The following is a 20,921-nucleotide window of genomic DNA, read 5'->3' as shown; positions in this document are numbered from 1 at the left end:
TTAATCACCCTTTCTTCCTCCTGATGTCCAACCTGAACCTCCCCTGGCACAGCCTGAGACTCTGGTTCTCTCATCCCGAGATACAGAGACGGACACAGATATGGACACACATCCCTATACATATATACACACATCTATATGTGTATTTTATACTTATCAAAGGGCAAATAAGCCCTAAGTGCCAAAAGGCATCCCTGCTGCTTGGAGTGAGATGTGCCCTGTCTGCCCTGGGATGGGTTTCACTGCCCTGCTCCAAGCATTTCCAGGAGTTTTCCAGCTGTTTTGGGCATGGGGAAGAGGCAGGGGAAAAGGACATCCTGAGCTCTGCATTACAGAGCTGCAGGAGTGCCTGTCTGAGCATGAAGGGGAAAGACTGAATGAGGATATTTAGATCAGAAACTCTTTTAAGCCTGATTTTACCATGCAAATTTAGGGCAAATGAGCTTGAGCAGGAAGTCAGGTTTTTCCAGATGGGGTAATAGATTCCCATGACCTGAACCCTCCTGCTGTCCCCACACTGTGCAATAACCAGCACCCACAGTGACACCTTCCCTGCAGCAACACAGCCAGAAATTCAGGACACCACTGTGACCTCAGAGCACACCCGGGAGCAGAGGAGCTGCCACAGGAAACCCAGCCAGACCCCAAACCATACAGCCCTCCCCAGCCTACCCAGATGTTTCCCAAAAGGGAAAAAACTCCCACAGCTGCAATTAGCTGAATACCAAGGAGAGAAAATCCCCCCAAGTCATGGCTATGCCAATGGAAGCTGGGATGGGAAGCTTTGGAGGAGCCCAGACTTCCCACCATCACCTTTCCTGGCAGACTGGCAGTGTGCCTGCTGAATCACCACCCCGTGACTCCCTGGTGACTGAGTGCAAAAGTGGAATTTCTTGTAATTTCTCAGGGAATCACAGGGAAGATGCACATATGGTTGGTCTCATGCTGACTCTAATGAGGGTTCAAAGCAGGTTGTTCCTCCTCTCATCCTGCTGGTTAGGGGAAGGAAACATCTGGAAAGACCTCTTGGCTCAAATATAACCCCAGAGGTTTCTATTTGGCTCTTCCCTGCTCCACACTCCCCCACAAGAGCTTTGCTTCCCCTACAGAACCTGAGGCAGAGAGATAAATTCGTAATTGAAATTTGTGTGTACCAGCTCTTTATCCACAGCTCCAAGAGAGGAGCTAATAAGGAATTAATTAACAAGAAATTAGCTAATAAGGTAAATTTCTGCTTACATCAGCACAGGTCTCCAGCAGACAGGAAAACCATCCTCTTCCTCCTCACCCCCTCCATCCAGGCTGCAATCCCCAGAGCCACACCTCCCTTCCTGAGCTCGGAGAGCCCAGAAACACAAAAAATCCACAACTTTAAAAAGTTTTCAGTAAAAATTATGTATTTAATGTGCCAAGCACAGCCTTAGAGGGCTCCAGGAGCTGTGCTGCTGCATAATTAGTTTAATGAGCACACCCTGATTAGTCCCAGCTCCCAAATTCTCTGTCAGATGCCTTGAAGTGCAAGCCATGGCTCGGCTCACCGGCCAAGGAGGTCTCTTATGCTGAGGATGAGGGTGTCTAAGACATCTGGGATCAAGAGGAAACACCACATCCAAGCCTCCCCTCTCCTCAGGAGGTTGCCAAGAGCAGGCAAGAGCAGCTAGAAAGCAGTAGAGCATGCAAAGATTATTTTAAACATCACCACATGCAATTGAATAGGTCCTTGAGCATCAAGCAGGGCCAGCTGGTACCAGCCAGGACCCATCTGCCTCAGCTGATGCAGATCAGAACCTTCATCAGTTATCAGCAAGTCTTTACACAGCCCAGCTGTGCCCCAAAAACACCAGCAGGTCCCCATAGGGCCTGGTGTTACTCTGGGGAGAAGGGAAGATCAAGCATCTCATTATGCCCCAGCTCATCAGCAGCCTGTCCCACCCCAGTCCTGCTGGGGACTAAAGCTCAACATTCTAATTAAGCTCAGAGCAGCTGTCATTAATTGAATTCCAGCTCTCAACAACCACAGCAATGTGCAACAGCTTTTTTTTCTTTTATTTCTGAACCAAGCCCACTGTGGGCCCGAGGATGATCAGAACTCCAGGATCACAGGGCAGCGAGCCATGGGGGGAACAAAACCAGACTGGGGAGCCGTGGGGTTGTGCAGGGACAATGCAGCTGATCCCAAACAACACCTGAGGAGAGGGCTGGCTCTGGGGGGTGAAGGCAAGCCTGCAGCAGAATGCAGGACCTGGCTGTCCTGCTGCCCTCACAGCCCAGGCACTGCAGGCAGCATCTTCTGGACAGGGAGATCTCCAGGGAACCCCAGACTCAGTTTTTCCACAGGGTAGAATAACAAGAGATTTTTTTATTGTTGGTCCTTCGCAGGCCTGCAGGAGTCTCAGAGTCAGTTTGTAAAACCTTCAGTGCTTGCCTGCTTTTGTGCAGCTCTCTTGAACCTTGTGACATTTGCTTTTCCATCCCATCAGAGTCCCTGTGTGGGTGTCACCGGGCTCGGTTCCAACGCGTCACCGTTTCCGATGTCCAGCTCCACCTGTATCCCTGTCGGCTGAAGGAGGAACAGAGCAAAGCTTATCCTCACACTGCTTGGACTCTGCATCCCTCCATCACCTGTCTCAGAGCCAAAAATCCCAGTTACATTGCCCTGAGGATTTCCTTCTGCTGGTGCCCCTGTTTTAACTGGGTCTGTTGAATGCAGAGATAGAAACAGGCAATGCAATTTAGCAAGGAAAGAACATCTTGCTCTCAGGCATCCCCAGACACACCATTATTTAGCACATCCAGGATGCATTTCGCTGCCCAGCACACCACCATACCCAAATTTGTTTGGATCAAGCAGCAGAGCAGGCTCAGAGCCAGGAGGCTCAGGCAGTGCTCAAGCTGAAGTCACCTTTGAAGGTGTCAGAGCCATTTCCACGGGATTCTCACTGCCCACACACTATCAGGAGAGTGAGACCAACATCAGGAATACAGTGACCTGGACTGCAAGTGCTGCCACTCACTTATCCTGCCTTTAAATACCAGCCCAGGCTATTGGAAACAGATGCTCTTCTCTTCTGCAGCATCCAGCCAGGCTGCACAAGCTCCTCTCCCACTGCCAGGGCTCACCCAGCAAGGCTGGGTCCTGCCCCACTCCCACAGGAGCCAGGGCCAAGTCCCACAGCTGCTCCTGCATTCCCAAGGGATGGATCCAGGGAGCCTCACCTGCCGGGGTGACTTTGCCAGGGAAGCAACACGCTGTGTGGTGGCTTTCTCCCAGGTGGCTTCTTTGCTCTCCAGCAGCACCCGGGTGCTGGGCACGAAACTCCAGGAGCGGCCAAGGGCTGGCTTCAGTGGGCCAGTGCTGCTGTCCCTTGTCACCTGGTTGGTCACCTGCAGCACAAACAGATTTATCAGTGCCCAGGAAAAGCAGTGTCACTCGGTGTAATGGAACGCTGGAGGTCACCAGGAAATCCTGGCCAGGCTGCTACTTCTAGGAAGGTTTTTCCCTTCTCCATCCTGAGCCCTCCTTCAGCTCCTCTGCTACCTGCTGTAAACACAGCCCGGGTAATTGCTCCAGACAGTACTCAGGGAGCTCACTCATATCTGCAAGCTGCATCACTTCTGGTGCTGAAGTCACCACAAAGTTTAACTTGGGGCCTCCAAGTGTCCTTCCAGACATGCTGTCCTTGTCATTTCATCAGAATGAAGGGCAGGACTGTCTTGACACCTTCCAGTGCCAGGCTCAGCAGCCCACCATCTTCTGGTGTGGCCTTCCCAGTTCAGACACACTAATTGTGGTTCCACCCACCCGTCTGGGTGCATTGGCAAATGCAATTGCTTGGCCAAGAGCTGGGGAAGGCTCGAGCAGGGCCCTTTCCAGCTCCTGTGGGATGATGCAATGCCCTGCAGTTCCTGCAAGGTGACTGAAAGGTTACCCAGGAAGCTAGCCAGCCCCTTAAATGAACAGTGTTTTATCAAAAATAAACACAACCAGCCTTTCCATCTGCCTGTACTTAACTCTGCCTTGCTCGATGCCGTGCTGGATGAGGACAGCAAGAGCAGGAGGCAGCACATCAGCCCAGGTCTTGCCCCATGCTCGGAACAAGACATCTGCAGGCTGCAGAGATGTCAGGGAGCAGGGCACTGTGGGGTTTAGGCTTAGCTGAGAGTGGGGTCCCCTCTCCCACAGGCTCCACAGCCTCCCCATGGCTCCTCACCACACACCAGCACATGAAGGACAAAGCCCAGCAACACTCACCACAACAGCAAGGCTGAACTCCCTGGCCAGGGTCTTCAGCTCCCTGGAGAGCTGCATCATGAGGGCCAAACCTGGAGCAGGACAAAGCATTTGGCTGTCTGGGGATCAGCCCCCAAAGTGCATCTTGGAAGCAGCTGACATCTGGCTTTGCAGGAGCACTGGATTCAGTGCCAGCGCTCGTGTTCATGGACACCTGCACTGGACCATTCCTCACCCTGTCCTATCTTAGATGGCCCAAGGTCAAAAAACCCTACAGAAGCACCAGAAGCTCCAGACAAAGCTAGCCAGGTTGATTTAGCAGGTACAGGACCCATCTCTCCAGCTCACAGCTTCATTTCCTACAGCCCATGGCTGTGAGGGGACCTCCTGTGATAGCACTGGCTGCCACCCAGCTGTGCAAGACCCTCTGGAAGGTGCTTGAGGGGGCTCCTTGGTATCCTCACTTCTGATTTATGGTCCTTTCTGGCAGAAAGAGTTCTGCAAACTGTGCCAGCAACCATGCTGTATTTGTGACACTGTAAGAAGTTTTCATGTATGGGGAAAGAGTTCAGTGCCTCCCCTGGATGGGTTTCAGGCCACTGCCATAAACGTGCATGGCCACAGCCAGCTGGAGTGTTTGCTGCTAACACTGCAAACAGAGCCCCCTTTTATCCAGCCCCAAAGGAAAAGCTGGGAGCAGTCACATCCACATCCACATCCACATCCACATCCACATCCACATCCACATCCACATCCACATCCGTCCTGCCCCAGCCCCACTCCAAGCACAGCACACATGGGTGGAAGAGGCTCTTCAGGACGAGCAGAGAGCTCTGCAGCCTCCTGGCACACACAGTGGCACAGCTCACCCTCTGACTGCCTGCCACCCAGCAGAGGGTAAATCACAGCCGACACTGAGTCCAGCACCATCATCTTGAGAGGTCCCATGGAGCTCACGACCTGCAAGGAGGCACCATGTGCAATGTGGAGTAATAAATCCAGCAGTTTTGGAGGCTGTGAGCTGCACAGAGGCTCCAATGCCCCCAGGATGAGGCAGTCTGGAGTCACTTGTCAGGCACACAAGCTCTGCTGCCCTCCCTGCAGCTCTGGGGAAGGGAGAGAGGCCCAGAGCCTTGCTCCTACCTGCTGGGAGAGGTGATCCCGCAGCTCTTGCAAGGCACTCAGCAGCTCATAGATGCTGAACACACGGACCACCTGGATCCGCTGCAGAGCCTCCAGCTGCGGCACAAAACACAGCCTCAGCCTCCCCAGGACTTGTCCTATTCCTCCTGCCCCAGCTGCTACCAGCTCTCTGCATTCACACCATGCCATGGAGCCAGAGACCCTTACTCTTCCACATTTGCCTCCACCCCATTAACACATTAATTAAGTCCCTATTGCACTGATGGAACAAGCAACATGGATTGAGCTCAGGGAGCGAAGTCCTTCAAGTCCAGTAAGTTCCTCCCTTCTCCCAAGAAAAACAACAAAGGGCAGTGTCTGTCCTGAGCATGGCACCCACCGAGCCATGGAAGGAAGAGCCTGGACCCAAAAAAGGGGACAAAGGCAGAGCTGGAAAGACAAATCATCTCTGGGGTTTTCTGCAGGCAAGAGCAAAGTGAGTTTTAGAGAGCAGAGGGACCAGCTCCAGGGGAACTTGCCTGCTCTTCCTCATCCTCTGTCTGGGCTCGGAGCATCTGGTAGAGACGGGAGGCAGTGAAACCCCCCGTGGAGTCAAGAAACAGGACGTGCTGCTTGAGGCCCAGAGACACACTGGCTGCAATGCCCAGGCACACCTGGGGGAACAGGGACGGGGTGTGACATGTCCCTCTGCTTCACGTGCCTGATGGCACCATCTTCACCCTACCTGTCCTCTCCCCTGCCCTCCACCCCACTCACCTGTGTCTTCCCGCTGCCCGGTGCTCCCATGAGCTCCGTCACTTCCCCCGTGTACAGCCCCGAGTCCAGCAGCTGGTCCAGGCTTTGGGATGGACACAAGGTGGGATTATCAACACCCATTCAGCCAGAATGGCAGGGGCACCGGGAGGCAGCACTCCCCAGATATTTGTGCCTCAAGTCCCCTTCCCAAATGCAGACAAGTGCATGGGGATGGCTTGGAGACTGAAATTCAAAGCCTGTGTTGGCAACCACAGCCTTGTGCAGCAAGCCCAGCAGAGCTGGTGGGAGATGCACCCACCTTGGGCTGCCAGTGGGCAGGATGGCAGTGGAGCTCTTGAGCTCCTCATAGAGGTCTGCTCCGTTGGCAGGGAAGGCAGAGAACTGGGCCAGGAGCACACGTCTGACTGCAACCAGTGCCTGGGGGAAGAGGGATGTCTGGAAACGGGACTGAGCAAGTCCAGGGCCAGTATCTACTGCAGAAGGTCCCCCCAGATAAGCCCATCCTTGTCCATGAGCCAAACAGCTTTGAGCTCCCTGGTTAATGTACCAGGACTTAGGAGTAGTCCCTTTTACCTTGTAAGACAGGGAACACTTCTGGGCAACATCCTCCAGGTCTGAAGACACAAAGTCCACCACTGCAAATAACATGAGGGACTAGAGGTTGGAAGCTGAGCCTGATCAGACCACAAACACCAGAAGACAACCAGCTTGGACAAAACCTGCACCAACAGGCCAAGTGTCTGTGCCCTCTGTCAACACTGCAAGTGGAGGAGTTTTTCCTCTGAGATGGCCCCATCACAAAACAAATTGTTTCTTGCAAAACAGAGCAGGGAAAGAAGCTGGTAAACATTTTCCTTGTTTTGCTCAAGAGCAGCCCAGCACCTTTTCCTTCCCCTCTAAGGGCAGGAGGTGCCTGGGGTGCAGCATTCCAGGAAGTTGGGCATTTTTCAGAAGGAAAACTGCACAAACCCTCCTGAAATACCGTAACAAAAGCCATAATTGATCAATCCTCAACAAGCCTCTGCAGGGATCTCTATCATGTCCTTACACTCTTCTGCTCCTGTGGAGAAGTCCTGACTCACTGCATCCACCCAGGAGGACCCAGAAGACATCCAGCAAGGAGGACATGGAAGGATATTCAACCACCACCATCCTCCCAGGATTTGGGATGATACAGGTCCACCAAGTGCAGAGGGGATGATATTCCCCAACCCAAGACCCTGATGCCAGCCCATTACCTGTCTTGATGCCATTGGCCCTGAGAAGCTGGATCATGTCTTCAGTGAGACCAGGGCAGAGCCCAGCCCGCAGGACCACCATGTCCACAGCGTGGGAGAAGAGCAGAGACCTGCAAAGGAGATGGGAGGGTGGAATTCATAGAATCATTGAGGTTGGAAAAGATATCTAAGATCATCAACTCCAACCCTCGACCCTGCCCTGCCAGGTCCAACACTGAGCCATGCATGGTGCCTGCCCCTGGAGCAGGGGAGAAGCCACCCAAGCTGTGTCTGGAATGGGTGGTTACGGTGGGTGTTTAATTCCCCTTTGGGGCCAAACAGCCCAAAACGCAGCACGGGGGTCACGGGGGCATCGCTGCGGCCGGGGAAGCACAGCGGGCGGGTGGACCCCATCCCCGGGCAGGGACATTCCCCAAGCCGAGCCACCTCCGGCAGAGCCCCACGATGGTTCCGCCCCGCCGCGGGCTCCCCCGCAGCCCCGGCCGGGGCCCGCGGTCGCTGCCCGCTCCCTTCCTGCTTCCTGCCGCCGGCGGAAGGGCCCGCACCGCTCCCGGGCCCATCGCTCCCAACCCGCTCGGCTTTCCCTTCCCCAGCCCCTCCGCCGGGATTAGCACAGCGCTGAGCTCCCTTCCCACCCAAACCATCCCGGCATCTGTGACACTCCGAGGGATGGGTTTGTCCAGGCTCACCAGCCAGCGCTGCCGGGTGGGAAATGGAGCTGCACGGAGGGCTGAGGGGCTGCGCTGCCCTACAGGTGTGGGGAGCCTTGTGCCCCTCCTTGGCTGTACTGGGGGCTTGAATTTCTCCTGGAAAAGCTATTTTTCGGGTATTAATTATTATTCTGTTTTTCTTTCCCAGCCGAGGCCTGAAGAGGGCTCTCGGCACTCACTGCTGAGCCTGCCCTGCCCTCTCAGCTCTGCCTTGGGCATCAGCAGCACCCAACACCCTTTGATTTTGTAACTGAGTTTACCTGCAGTGCTGCCGCTTTGTGACAGTGTGGCTTCATTCTGCCTGACGTGAGGAAGGCACTGCTATATCCCAGGAGTACTGAAATGAAGCCAGCTGAGCCTTCCCCAGTACCTAAAACCATGTGGGAAGGGGGTTCTGGTGTTTTAATCCAAATGAATGCTGGAAAAGCCACTGCACTGAGGCTACCCAAAGCAGGGGTGGCATCTTGCACTTTCCACAGCCGTTGTCCTTGTGCCTTGGAACTATTCCCAAACAGGTGAAGGTGTGGGAGCTGTGCTTGATGAAGCTGCCTGCAGCTGTGGTGCTGATGATGTGCTGTGAAGGGATTTGCAAATGGCTTTGGAATCACTTCCTGCCCAAATGCCAGGGACCAGGCAATGCTGCTGGTGCCAGTCAAACAGGAGACATGGGCAGGGCAGTCCTGTGCCAACCCCTGCTGCATACGAGCCACAAGCCACAACACAGATCACAGAATTAAAGACAATGATATTTTTCCTCCTGGCAGTGTCTTGGTCAGCCCATGCTCTCCTCAGTCATTTCCCCATCCTGCCAGTTCCCCCCTTTGCTTTATAGCTGGCATGCTGGGAGGTACCCTGGGGAAGGCAAGGCCTGTGTTTGGGGGGAGATAAGTCACAAAGCAGAATTCCTTCATCGTGACCCCTGGGAAAGAGGGGAGATTGAAAGGATCAGTTCTCTTGGAGCTCAGTGCTACTCTGTCTACTGGTGTCACTCAAACTGAGCCACTCATCACACAGTTCCAGTATGTTCCAGTCCAGACCTCTGTGTTAGTCAATGTCACTGTGTTGCTGAATGACCACGTGTGGGGCCAGTGGCAGCGCCAGACATGGGTGAGATTTCCAGCTGGATGGGCTCCTGCAGGCCCTGCAAGGAGGAGGAGGCAGCACTGGCTGTCAGTCAGCTTTCCATCCCAGGGAATTCTGGAAGGTGCTGGGCACTGCTGCAGCTGCTGGCCTGGGGCCACTTGTCCCTGAAGCTCAGCTGTCTCATGCTTCCCTAAATGGAAAGGGAAAAGGGTCTGAGCACTGTGACAGGGGTCAGCCATCCCAGCCGTGGGCTATTTTGGCATGAACCCCCCGTTCCTGCTCCCCACACCCTGTGCAGCTCTGCAGGCAGGGGGAAGCTGGGATTTGCCTGGCAGGTGGGAGAGGATTCCCTCCTGCTGCAGAGGGGTGCTGCCTGCTTGCAGCCAGGTGCCCCCTGAGCTGGCCCTGGCTTCCAGCCGTCCCCAGGCGTATAAAGCACAAGGGGACAAGGAGGGGACAGGCTGTGGTGACAGGTGACACTGACAGGCAGCAGGAGCTGCCAGGTCCTGCCCAAATGTGGAGTGGGAAGTGAGCTCTTTCCTGAGCCACACAGACTCTCTGTAGTGCTGGCAGATTTCTTTAATTCCTTTTGTTGTTGTTGTTTTTCTTTTTTTTTTTTTAATTGACTCCTAAGGATCTACGTTGGTGGGAAAAGCTTCTGAGAAGCCACAGCGTTGAAGAGCAATTTAGGTCTTCATTTTCAAAACTCTTCAGCCTGGTAAGCTACTTTTATTAATGTGTGTTAATTATATGTCAGTCTCATGGTGGAACTCAGCTTGGGGGAGTAGGCAGGCGACTGAGGCAGTTGAAAATGGGACACAGATTAATGTTTTTCCTTCAAGCTCTCCAGATGGAGGATCCCATCCAGCTGAAAGAGGAGGGCAATAAATATTTTCAGGCCAGTGACTACGAGAAAGCCCTTCAAAGCTACACTCAAGCCATAAAGCTCAACAAGGACAAGGCACTGCAGGCGGTGCTGTACAGGAACAGGGCAGCCTGTTTCCTCAAAAAGGTGAGAAGAGCTCCCCTTGCCTGGGCAGTGCTCAGGGGGAGAGGAGCAGGAAGGCAGCCAAGGGCACTCACTGGCTGTGGACTGGGTGGTTTGTCTGTTTATTGAATAGGGTGTTTCCAGCTGGTCTGAAATGACATGTTCTGGGCTTGTGCTGGAGCTTCACTGGGGTGTCCCATGGGGAAATGGGAACAGAGAGGTTCCAGTGTCCATCAGGAATGGGGACATGCTATTCCATGGCTAACAAATCTCTCCTTCCTGGTTCAACAGGAGGAATATGCCAAGGCAGCCTCGGATGCATCTAGAGGTAAGGAGGGGGCTGTTATGAGGAGAGCTAGGTACACTCGCTCAGCCTGCTCTCACATCTGCTTTTGGGACACTGTGGCCTTATTCCTTGATGTCCACTAACACCCAAGTGCTGATGCCACAAGGGAATTCCTGGAGGTTCAAATGATGTTGTTCCAGTTTGGTGCAATCAGTGCTGACCAGGCACTGACTGATGCTAATAACAGAGCAAACCACAGTTTGCACAGGCAGCAAGCTCTGATGCCTGGTGTTTTGGATCCCTTTCCCAGCTATTGACATCAATGCTTCGGATATCAAAGCCTTGTACCGGCGCAGCCAAGCCCTGGAAAAACTGGGGAAGCTGGACCAAGCATTCAAAGATGCTCAGAAATGTGCCACCCTCGAACCCCGCAACAAAAACTTCCAGGAGACCCTGAGACGACTGGGGGCCAACATCCAGGAGAAGGTAAATGCCAAGGGAACAGTCCTGGGTTTACAGACCAGAGGTGGGAAATCCTTTCCTTGGGTTATATCAGTGGATTGTTGGTCATACTGGAAACTCGTGGCAATACAGGGGGATAAATAGGCTCCGTTAACTGGAAGTTCATACTTGATCTGTGTAAATCTGAGGATTGGGTTGAATGGTTAAATTGAAAAGTGTGGCAGCTTCCTCCTGAGGCCAGCCTGGTCCTGAGTGTCTTGGAAAAGTCTCGGCAAGGAACTGAATCAGCTTCGGGGTGGGTGTGGCAGTTGCCACGTTGCTACAGTTACCTTTACAGGGATGCTGTGAAGAAATCCTCACACCGCTACCTACTGTGAAGTCTCAGAAATTAATATTTAGGACTGGCTCTGCCAGATGGCAATGGGTAATGGATGCTGATTGCTGAGAAATGATATCTCCTGTTATCGCCTGTGGTTTGAGAGGGGGGAGCATTCTTGAAGCGAAAAAGGAAAGTTGTTCCTTGATTTCCTCCTCCTCATGCTCTGTGCTCTCTCTTGGCACAGCTGCGCATTCAGTTCTCCACGGACTCGAGGGTGCAGAAGATGTTTGAGATCCTGCTGGATGAGAACAGTGACAAAGAAAAGCGAGAAAAGGTGAGAACTGCCCTGGACTTGGCAAAATAGCTGTTTGGTGTCAGAGACTGCAGCAGGGAGCAGAACACTGCGTTCCCTTCCCCACCTCTCCTGGACGGAGGATGAGGGAAGGAACTGGGAGGTGAACTGCACTCAGAGAGAGGGGAAATGTCCCAACGAGGCATCACCCCTGTGCCGAGGGAAGGTGGCCCAACCTCCCAAAATACCAAAGGTGGGATCAGCCTGGACTTCTGCTCAGGTCCACCTCTGCCACCCTCCGGATATTCCCTCCAAACAGTGACCCACTCTTCTTGGGCAGAGCAGAGCTGATGCCTAAATGCACCTGGATAAACTGTCTGGTGGGGTCTGAGCTGATCTGCTGCATCTGTCAAGAGATGGCTCCCACCAGGATCTCCCAGAGCTGCATGGAGATGTTCTGGAGGCTGGGCTGTGCCACTGACCCCTGGTTCTTCTGCCTCCCACGCAGGCTGCAAACAACCTCATAGTCCTGGGGCGGGAGGAAGCTGGTGCCGAGAGGATTTTCCAGAATAACGGGGTCAACCTGCTGCTGCAGCTGATAGAAACCAAAAATCCTGAGCTGATCCTGGCAGCCGTGAGGACACTTTCAGGAATGTGCACAGGACATAAGGCTCGGGTAAGGACAGGGTGCTTGGACCTTCACTGCTATTGCAGCTGGGGAGGGGGAAATTGCAATAGTTTGTGTTGTTCGTGAGCAGTGGGGGGAGATTAAAACTCTGCCTTGTACTGATTCAGGATTCACTGAGCAAAATAGTTTCTTTGTCCCAGCTGAGCCTAGAGGACACAGGAAGGAAAGGTCTTTGCTAACACTGTCCTGCTCTCTCCTTCCTGGGCCCAGGCCACTGCCATTCTCCATTACCTGGGCATCGACAGCATTTGCATGTGGATGTCGGTGGACAATGAAGAAATCTCCCTGGCTGTCTGCAACCTCCTGCAGACCATCACCGACTGCTTGCTGGGCCAGGGGAAGGAGGAGCACCACGGCAAAGAGGAGGCTCTAGTGCTAGGTAACAGCACATCACCTGCTCTACATTGCCTCTGCCTGCAGGAGGAGTGGGCCAAGCAGGGAGGGCTCTGCTCCTGGGATTCCACCTTATTCCTTGTTCTTTGGTGAACTGGGGACTTTACCCTTCAGCTGTCCAGGAGGACAACCTGCACACAGCTCTTATCCTCATGGATAACTTAAATATTTCTGTTCCAGCCACACAATGGCTTTGAATGGTTTTGACTGAGCTCACCTCCTTTCAGAGATAACTTCTCGTAACTGGCTGCTACTGTTTTGCTTCTGTGTAGACACTAAGAAAGATTTGAGGATGATCACAACGCGTTTGCTGGATATGCTGGTCAGTAAGAAAGTGTCTGGGCAAGGGCGAGACCGAGCCCTCAACCTCCTCAACAAGAACATACCAAGGAAGGACCTGAAAGACCATGACAACAGCAGGAGCATCTTTGTCATCGACAATGGTGAGTCCTTCTCTGCCATCCTGTTGTGATTTGGGAGATGTGGAGCTGTGTGTTCTTGCCTGAATGCCTGAAGAACTGATCCCACCTATAAAATAAATCCTCTCTGGCTTTTCTTGGTGCATGCAAGCCTGGAGCAAAGTTAGACTTGTTAGCAGGAAACAGTACTGAGAGAAAATGAACTATGTATAAGAACAGGAATTTTTGAGTTTCTAAAGGACTGCCTAACATCTCTGGTTAGTTTTCTCCAGTGTATTTGCTAATGTTGGGAGGATTTGTCTTGGATAAATTGTCTGGTTTAGACAGGATGAGATGACCACCTGCTGAGCTTGGTGGACCCATAAACTGGTGTATTCTAAAACTGGTCAAGGGTGAGGAATTTGTGTGCTGTGTGTTTTTGTAGTAATTCCAATGCATGTGTGTGTTACCATTTTGATGGAAGTTATTTAATAATAATTCAGCAAAAGGAGGGTTAAGTTATCCAGAATCACTTGAAAGTGGCTGAGTTTTCCTCAGTCAGAGCCTCCAGCCTTGGGGGTCAGTAGGTTTAATGTTTCCTGACAAAAATAACAGATCCAGCCAGGGGCCTAATGCAGTTTTGCTTATCTCACTCTGAGAGCTGGAAAAAAGCCTGATTCTGCAAACCTGTAATCTCACCAGCAGAAGCTCCTCCCCAGTAAATATCTGAGTGTCTTTTTTGCTTAAGACTTATGTGATTAGGCTGCAAAATATTTGAAAACCATCCAAGCTGGCTATTCCACAGCAAAAAAGTAACAAATGGTATTTTGAGTTTTGCACAGACCCTCTCCCCTCTGACAGCCATATTACTCCATCATTTCCAGGCTTAAAAAAGATACTGAAAGTGGTGGGCCAGATTCCTGAGATGCCTGACTGCCTGCCACTGACAGAGAACACACAGCTGACTGCCTCTGTCCTCCTAAATAAGCTCTACGACGACCTGCGCTGCGACCCGGAGCGGGACAACTACCGGCTGATCTGTGAGGAGTACATCAAGTGAGTCAGGGGTGAGCTGGCCCAGAGGGCAGGAGCAGGGGGTCTTGAGGATGAGATCAGGCACTTGAAGTCCTCTTATGTTCAAAACTGGGGCTCTGGGAGATAACTATTTGCTTGAGATCTTGCTGGATCACAGGCTTTGCAGGAATTTGCACTCCCAAACACCAGTATGATTCAGCAGTGCAGTTGAGGGAGGATATTTCCTCCCCACTGCTGTTCCATACCCTACTCCCTCTATCCCATGCAGGAGCAAAATCGACCCACAAGACATGGATAAGACACTCCATGCTATCCAGATTGTGTCTGGAGTTCTGCAAGGGCCCTTTGACTTGGGCAACAAGCTGCTTGGCATGAAGGGAGTGATGGAGATGATGGTTGCCCTGTGTGGGTCTGAGAGGGAGATTGACCAGCTGGTGGCTGTGGAAGCCCTCATCCATGCTTCCACCAAGCTGAGCCGAGCCACCTTCATCATCACCAATGGGGTGACTCTCCTGAAGGAGATCTACAAGAAGACCAAGAATGAGAAGATCAAAATCCGAGCTCTGGTGGTAAGGATGCAGCCCTGCCTCTATTGCCTGCCACACTCAGCAGCCTTATCCCGGAACTGGGAGACGCGAGACGTTCTGAGAATGAGAGATGGGCTTAGGCTATTTTGGGGCAGCAGCACGAGAAGATTAATGAGCCTTTCTCACCGGTATGTCCTCTTCATCCTCCTCAGGGTCTCTGCAAGCTGGGCTCAGCAGGAGGCACAGACTATGGCCTGCGGCAGTTTGCTGAGGGCTCCACTGAGAAGTTAGCCAAGCAGTGCCGAAAGTGAGTGACTTCACTGATTTCTTCAGTTGTTCTAATCTTTGCAAAATACAATATGTTCCTCTCCCATGAGATCTTGCCCACATGTTGCCTTCGTTTCCTGTGCTGCCTGCCAGCTGACAGTGCCCCCAGAGCCACTGCACTGGGACCTGGAGCTCCTCTGTGCCTGAAGCAGCCATATGTTCCTCCTGCCTCAATATCCAGATGAACCTTCTCCCTCCCTCACTGCCCATGGGAGACACCAAACCCGGTGCCTCCCTCTTTGCCAGAGTGGCACAGCCTAATTAATGCTACCTTGAATATGCACAAGTCCTTTCTGAAGGTGAATTTGCTGGGTGGAGTAATCAAGGAGGTGGGATGAAGTTAGGAAGTGACTGAATGGGTGGTCATTCCTGCAGGCATCTCGTGTTTCATGGGATGGAAAAGGCAAAGCAGTGCTGAGTAGCTGTCCTGGTCTGTCATTCCCAGCAGCATTTAAATCCCACAAGTTGGACCATGGGAGGAAGGTCATGTCTCAAGGGGAAGCACCCCCAGTCTTAGGAGCTGCAGCAGAACCTGAGGACATATTTGGGCCTGAATCAGCCTCAATATCTGTTTTTCCTCCCTTTTTTTCTAGGTAAGTTAGTCCTGGCTCCCGAGATAGAAATGTGAGTGTTTTTCTCTCTTCCAGGTGGTTGTGCAACACCAGCATTGATGCCCGCACCAGGAAATGGGCTGTGGAAGGGCTCTCGTACCTCACCCTCGATGCAGATGTGAAAGATGACTTTGTTGAGGATGAGCCAGCCCTGAAAGCTATGTTCGATTTAGCCAAGGTCTATCTTCTTTCCTTGTTCCCTCATTCCTCTGGTAGCATCAAGTTCTCCCAGCTCTTCAGCCCTGCACTGTGGCCCGTCAGAAGGAGCTGTGACCCCGACCCCTCACCTGTGGTTCAGCAGAACTTCAGTCTTGCCTGTGCCCCAGGGACACCTCAAGGCTGTTACCATCCTGCTCTCTTCTGAAGAAGGTTGCTCCTACCTTTACTGTCAGCAACTGCATGAAAACCAAAGGCATTGAGGTGTTGACAGCACCTCATGATGTTCAACACCTTGTTTGACTATGAAAACTTTTGGTTTTCCCTGCCATGGGCTATAAAGTTGGGCATAAAGCTAAGAACATTTCCACCAGTGCAAAACACCATGATGGCAGCCCAGAGGGACCTGTTTTCCTGCTGTGCCCTCCTCACCCTCACACAAGCTTTTATTTTCCTGTGCAGGCAAGCGACAAGACTATCTTGTATTCCGTGGCTTCTGCACTGGTGAACTGCACCAACAGCTATGACACCAAGGAGCTAGTCCCAGAGCTGGTGCAGCTGGCAAAATTCTCCAAGCAGCATGTACCTGAGGAGCATCCAAAGGTGGGTTGTGTCCAGCTGGAGATGCTGCTCAGAAAGACTTTCTTTGGTGTATCCATTGTCACAGACTTCAGGTGTCCTGTCTCCAGACTGAAATCGCTTTGCTCTCCAACCAGGCTTGGCTGTTAGGTACCTGGATGGTAGAATGGCAGCTAAGGGCTAATCCTTTCCCAGTGTTTTCTCCTCAGGACAAGAAGGATTTTGTGGTGAAGCGGGTGAAGCGGTTGCTGAAGGCCGGGGTTGTCTCTGCCTTGGCCTGCATGGTGAAGGCTGACAGTGCCATTCTGACAGACCAGAGCAAGGAGCTCATTGCCAGGTGCCTTCACTACTGATGTAGGAGCTGGGAGTGCTGGGCAGCCCCTGTGCCATGGGGATGTCATCTGGGCTGGCTCCTTGTTTGTGGGGAGGTGCACTCTACCTGAGAGGGGGTGATGAAAGGGAGGTGGAGGAAAGATTTTAAACCAATATTTTTCTTCAACAATATCATAAAAATCCACGTTCTGACCTTGAAGCTGGCTTACAGGGATGCCTTGCTAGGATGCGTTTTGAATTTTTAGTTCTTTGTATCGATTCTGACTGGAAGAGAGTTCATCTTACAGATCTGGAAGCTTCTTACTGTGCCATTTGCTGCTTCCTCATAGAATGCTGTGTGCACTGGGTTAAGCATCTGGAATTTACCTGGTGGCTCTAGCACTCCTGCAAAACCTCAGCCCCCTTTCATGAGGGCTGTTGGCTGTTGGTGTCCCGCGGGGCTGTTTCACTGAGTGTTCTGTGCCCTTGCAGGGTGTTTCTTGCCTTGTGTGAAGACCCCAAGGACCGAGGGACCATTGTTGCTCAAGGCGGTGGGAAGGTGATCACTTTTATGTTTGAAGTTCCTAATGTGCTGTTAATGTCTGCTGGGCGCCTGTGGTGTGTCTCCAGTGAGGGGCGGTGACAGAAAAGCACAAGCTGTCGCCCCCTGGGGCCACGCTGACACTGCAGTCCCACCTCTGCAAGGCTCCAGAGAAGTGATGTTCTTGGAGTGACTGTGTGAGCTACAAGCTCTGGCGTGGTGCCTATTTGAGAACAAAAGCAAGACATCACAGAGGGCTACGGGATATTTTTAGTTTGTTATAGTCTGTTAAGGCAATCCTGTAAATCTTCTCAGAATACTGAATGCTTTTTCCTGCGTATCTCCAGGCCTTGATACCTCTGGCTGTGGAAGGCACGGATGTTGGCAAGATAAAGGCTTCTCACGCTCTGGCAAAAATTGCTGCAATCTCCAATCCAGATATTGCATTCCCAGGGGAGAGGGTAAACTTGAAAAAAAAATAACAATAAAAACAAAAGCATTGATACTTCCTTTAGCAAATGAAAATTGCTAATACATGCCTTCTCTTCTAGGTGTATGAGGTGGTGAGGCCCCTCGTCAGCCTGCTGAACACAGAGAGAGATGGCCTCCAGAACTACGAGGCTCTGCTAGGTCTCACAAACTTTTCAGGAAGGAGTGATAAACTTAGGTGAGTTTTACTGCTTTTTAGCCTTCCTTCTTCCCCAGGAGTGAATGCGAATTACAGTGGAATGCTTGTTGGACTATGAAGACCAGCCAGTTTGAGCCACCTTTGGGAGAGCTACAGAGGTCTCAGAGCTAAAAGATTCTTGAAATAGGAAAAGGGGACTGGCACATTTTCCTACAAAAACAGCAAAGACATGAACCTCATCTGCATTAGACAGGGAATGAACCATGCCATGAGCTCCAGTGCTGCAGACACTGATTTGTTTCAAGGCCTTCCCTGCAGTTAATATTTGATAAGATGGTTACTGCTTGACCTATTGTTATAAATGGTAATGTGATGTTGGCTTTTCGCATGTTACATAATTGTTATGAATGTATTGTGGTGTTGGATATTTTTTGTTCCTTAATGTTAGGAAAACTTTACCTAGGTTCTGTAATGGAATACAGGATATAGAATGTCTATTGTTTATGTAGTCAATTTAGAAAAAGAGAAAGCCTTCACATTCCTGGAGTATCTTATCAGAGGAGAAGACCTGAAACCAGAGAGAAGAATTTATGGAGGGAGCAGAGACTGAATGGAGCCAAGGAGGAAGATAAGGCTGATGGGATGATACACAGAAACTCCAAAGAATTTATGAATTATGTATGATTGTAATGAATATGCAATAAGAGATGTCCTTTTAAAGATGATCTTTTGGATGTAGAGTTGTGCCTTTAGATTTCTGCCAAAGCACCCGGCTGTAATACCCTTTTTGCTATTGTCTCCTAATTGTCCCTTTTATTAAACTTTCCTTAAAATTTTACTAACAGTGAACCTCATTTTTCACACCTATAATGTGGTTTTTTTACTGCTCTTTGACACAGGTTGAAGATAATCAAAGAAAAGGCCTTGCCAGATATTGAAAACTACATGTTTGAGAACCACGACCAACTTCGACAGGCAGCCACAGAGTGCATGTGCAACTTGGTAGTCAACAAGGAGGTAACTCTCCGGGCATCTCCAGCCTTACTGCATGCACCTGTCCCTGTGAGGAGCCATCCCTAATTGTGTTATCTCTGGGTATCTCTGGGGGTTTTTTTAGGTTCAAGAGCGGTTTGTGGCTGATGGCAATGACAGGCTGAAGTTGGTGGTGTTGCTGTGTGGTGAGGATGATGAGAAAGTCCAGGTTGCAGCAGCAGGAGCCCTGGCCATGCTTACAGCAGCACAAAAGAAACTCTGCTCGAAGATGACTCAAGTGGTAAGAGCATAACTCTGATTGTGGGCAGTATGGATGTACCCTGCAAGGGTCCTGGCTCAGATGTGAAAATGCCTCTCAAAAGGAAGATGCAATTTAGTTTGATAGTGAGGAACCTGGAGAAGCTGGGACCTGGGTGTGCATGCTCTTAGTCCATTTTGATAAATAACCTGAAATCCAAACCCTGTTTCACCCTGAAATGAGAAGAGTTTGATCGATAACCTAGTGATCCCAAAGAATCTCCCTTCCCTGCACAGATCTGTAGGCTCTGAGAACCAGATCTTGCGTGGCTGAGTGTCTGAAGAGCTGTGGTTGAGAACTCCTAAACCCTGTTGTGTTGCACACATAATTGGACACTGGAGCTCGTTAAGATAAAAATGATTAATCAAGCCAAAAGGGAAGCTCAGGAAGACTGGGGTGGGGGAGTATCCTGGTCATCTCAGCTGTGTCAATAATCTGGTCAGATTCTTTTCACAGAGACTATGCAGCAGCCTAAACATGAAACATGTTTCATGTGGTGCCAGTGCCGTGGAAGATTCTGACTTTAGTGTAAGAACAATTGGGTGCAAATGTTTGGAGTCAGGTTTCCTTAGTTAAAGAATGAAATAACCATAAGTGACATGAGTATTACTCTTCCTTCTGCTGAAGGAAGCAAAAGTCATATTCTTGGCTGAGATATTCTTCAGATCAGTACTAATGGTCTCTCTTTCCCTTCCAGACCACCCAGTGGCTTGAAATCCTGCAGAGGCTCTGCTTGCATGACAACATGGAGGTCCAGCACCGAGGACTGGTCATTGCTTTCAACTTAATCTGCGCTGACAAAGAGCTGGCGAAGAAGCTGGTGGAGTCAGAGCTCCTGGAGATCCTGACCTACGTCGGGAAGCAGGAGGATCATCCCAAGAAGCAGCACATCATTAGCGTGGCACGTGATTGCCTCAGCAAGTGCATGGATTATGAGCTGATCAAACCTCTCTCTCAGGCGTGAGGGAATGAAAAGCACCAACAACGGCTGAGTGTGGGGAAAAAATAAAGAGAAATATGAAAAAGTGAGAGCCATGAGGAGAATCTAGTGCCATTGTCAAGGCACTGAATAGTTTGGGGACAACTTTGGAGGATCCATAAGCTGTGTGAGGAAAAAGAGGGAGTTTGCCTGGGAAATTTGTGTCCACCTGAGTAATTCCCAGATGGTGTAAAATCCTTTCTCTGCCCCCATTCTGCTGATAATGGTGAAAGCTTCAAGGCCCAGCTGTAAAAGAGTTGGTTGTGTTGGAGATGTGTCAGGAGGCTGTTGGAAGGAAACTCAACAAGGCTGAAATCTGTTCTGCATCCACCTCCAGCTCCTGGTACTTCTGGAATTCCCAGCAGCGGTGGAACAGGGAGGGTTAAGTGCCTTCTGTTCTGTAGTCAGAAAATAGGATTTTAGCTGTGTGCTTTTTTCTTCATTCATTTTAAGCTGTGTGCCAAAGTGTGAAGATGGTGGACAAACTCTTAATAAATTCACTACTTCGTTCCATGTGGAATTCCTGTTCTGATTTTATTAAGCCAACGGAGAATCTAAGGCAAGTCTCACTTGCAGTCTTGCATCACACGTGGAAAAATGGAGTAATTGGTAGCACAGGTTAAATTTTCACTCCTTGCAAACCATGCAGTGTTCCCAAATGCAGCAGTGTCACCACAAAGGTGTTACACAGTGTTTGGCTCAACAGGGAATGTTGAAAATATCCCATTTATGAAAAGAAATAGAATGAGAAGCCCTACACCAGTGGGTCATCACATTAAACTTCGTTACATAAATGTTTTCATTCAAGCACAGATTCTTAATGCAGTCTGTGGACAGCACAAGAAATCACAGACCCTTTCTTTAGTCCCTGGGAAAGTCCCTAAGCATGTAATAAATATAATGTTACTCAGTCATGATTTAAATATTAATTCAAACGTATTAAAATAT

General features: G+C 50.8%; 2 protein-coding genes across 2 annotated transcripts; one reads left to right on the top strand and one right to left on the bottom strand.

Annotated features, from left to right (window-relative positions):
- Positions 1-2,272: 2,272 nt before the first annotated feature.
- Positions 2,273-7,846, bottom strand: RAD51D (RAD51 paralog D). The gene is made up of 11 exons (XM_082294478.1): positions 7,795-7,846; positions 7,369-7,478; positions 6,704-6,765; positions 6,429-6,547; positions 6,131-6,212; positions 5,893-6,027; positions 5,375-5,470; positions 5,101-5,191; positions 4,253-4,323; positions 3,217-3,384; positions 2,273-2,560 (listed from the first exon to the last, which is right to left on the bottom strand). The coding sequence occupies exons 2-11, from the start codon at positions 7,448-7,450 to the stop codon at positions 2,477-2,479; spliced, it is 990 nt and encodes a 329-aa protein (XP_082150604.1). The 5' UTR covers positions 7,451-7,478; positions 7,795-7,846; the 3' UTR covers positions 2,273-2,476.
- Positions 7,847-9,663: 1,817 nt separating this feature from the next.
- Positions 9,664-20,493, top strand: UNC45B (unc-45 myosin chaperone B). Its single transcript, XM_082294716.1, has 20 exons — positions 9,664-9,879; positions 10,004-10,173; positions 10,441-10,477; positions 10,746-10,921; positions 11,461-11,550; positions 12,017-12,184; positions 12,407-12,575; positions 12,862-13,032; positions 13,872-14,043; positions 14,291-14,591; positions 14,762-14,856; positions 15,524-15,665; positions 16,106-16,246; positions 16,432-16,559; positions 17,027-17,093; positions 17,423-17,536; positions 17,627-17,742; positions 18,603-18,720; positions 18,821-18,976; positions 19,692-20,493. Exons 2-20 carry the CDS (start codon positions 10,012-10,014, stop codon positions 19,956-19,958), a joined length of 2,790 nt encoding a protein of 929 aa, XP_082150842.1. The 5' UTR covers positions 9,664-9,879; positions 10,004-10,011; the 3' UTR covers positions 19,959-20,493.
- The last annotated feature ends 428 nt before the right edge of the window (positions 20,494-20,921 follow it).

This window comes from Coloeus monedula (assembly GCF_965178545.1).
Source record: "Coloeus monedula genome assembly, chromosome: 20".
In the NCBI taxonomy this organism is placed as follows: domain Eukaryota; kingdom Metazoa; phylum Chordata; class Aves; order Passeriformes; family Corvidae; genus Coloeus; species Coloeus monedula.
Note: the sequence above shows the minus strand (reverse complement) of the source record. Positions and strands in the feature narration are given on the sequence as shown.

Coding starts and splice junctions, on each gene's coding strand:
- RAD51D (XM_082294478.1), bottom strand. CDS start 7,450: ATGGTGGTCCTGCGGGCTGGGCTCTGCCCTGGTCTCACTGAAGACATG. Junction 6,213..6,428: donor CTGCCCACTGGCAGCCCAAG/GTGGGTGCATCT, acceptor TCCATCCCAAAG/CCTGGACCAGCTGCTGGACT. Junction 4,324..5,100: donor GGGTGGCAGGCAGTCAGAGG/GTGAGCTGTGCC, acceptor GTCCTGCTCCAG/GTTTGGCCCTCATGATGCAG.
- UNC45B (XM_082294716.1), top strand. CDS start 10,012: ATGGAGGATCCCATCCAGCTGAAAGAGGAGGGCAATAAATATTTTCAG. Junction 13,033..13,871: donor CATCTTTGTCATCGACAATG/GTGAGTCCTTCT, acceptor CATCATTTCCAG/GCTTAAAAAAGATACTGAAA. Junction 16,247..16,431: donor TACCTGAGGAGCATCCAAAG/GTGGGTTGTGTC, acceptor TTTTCTCCTCAG/GACAAGAAGGATTTTGTGGT.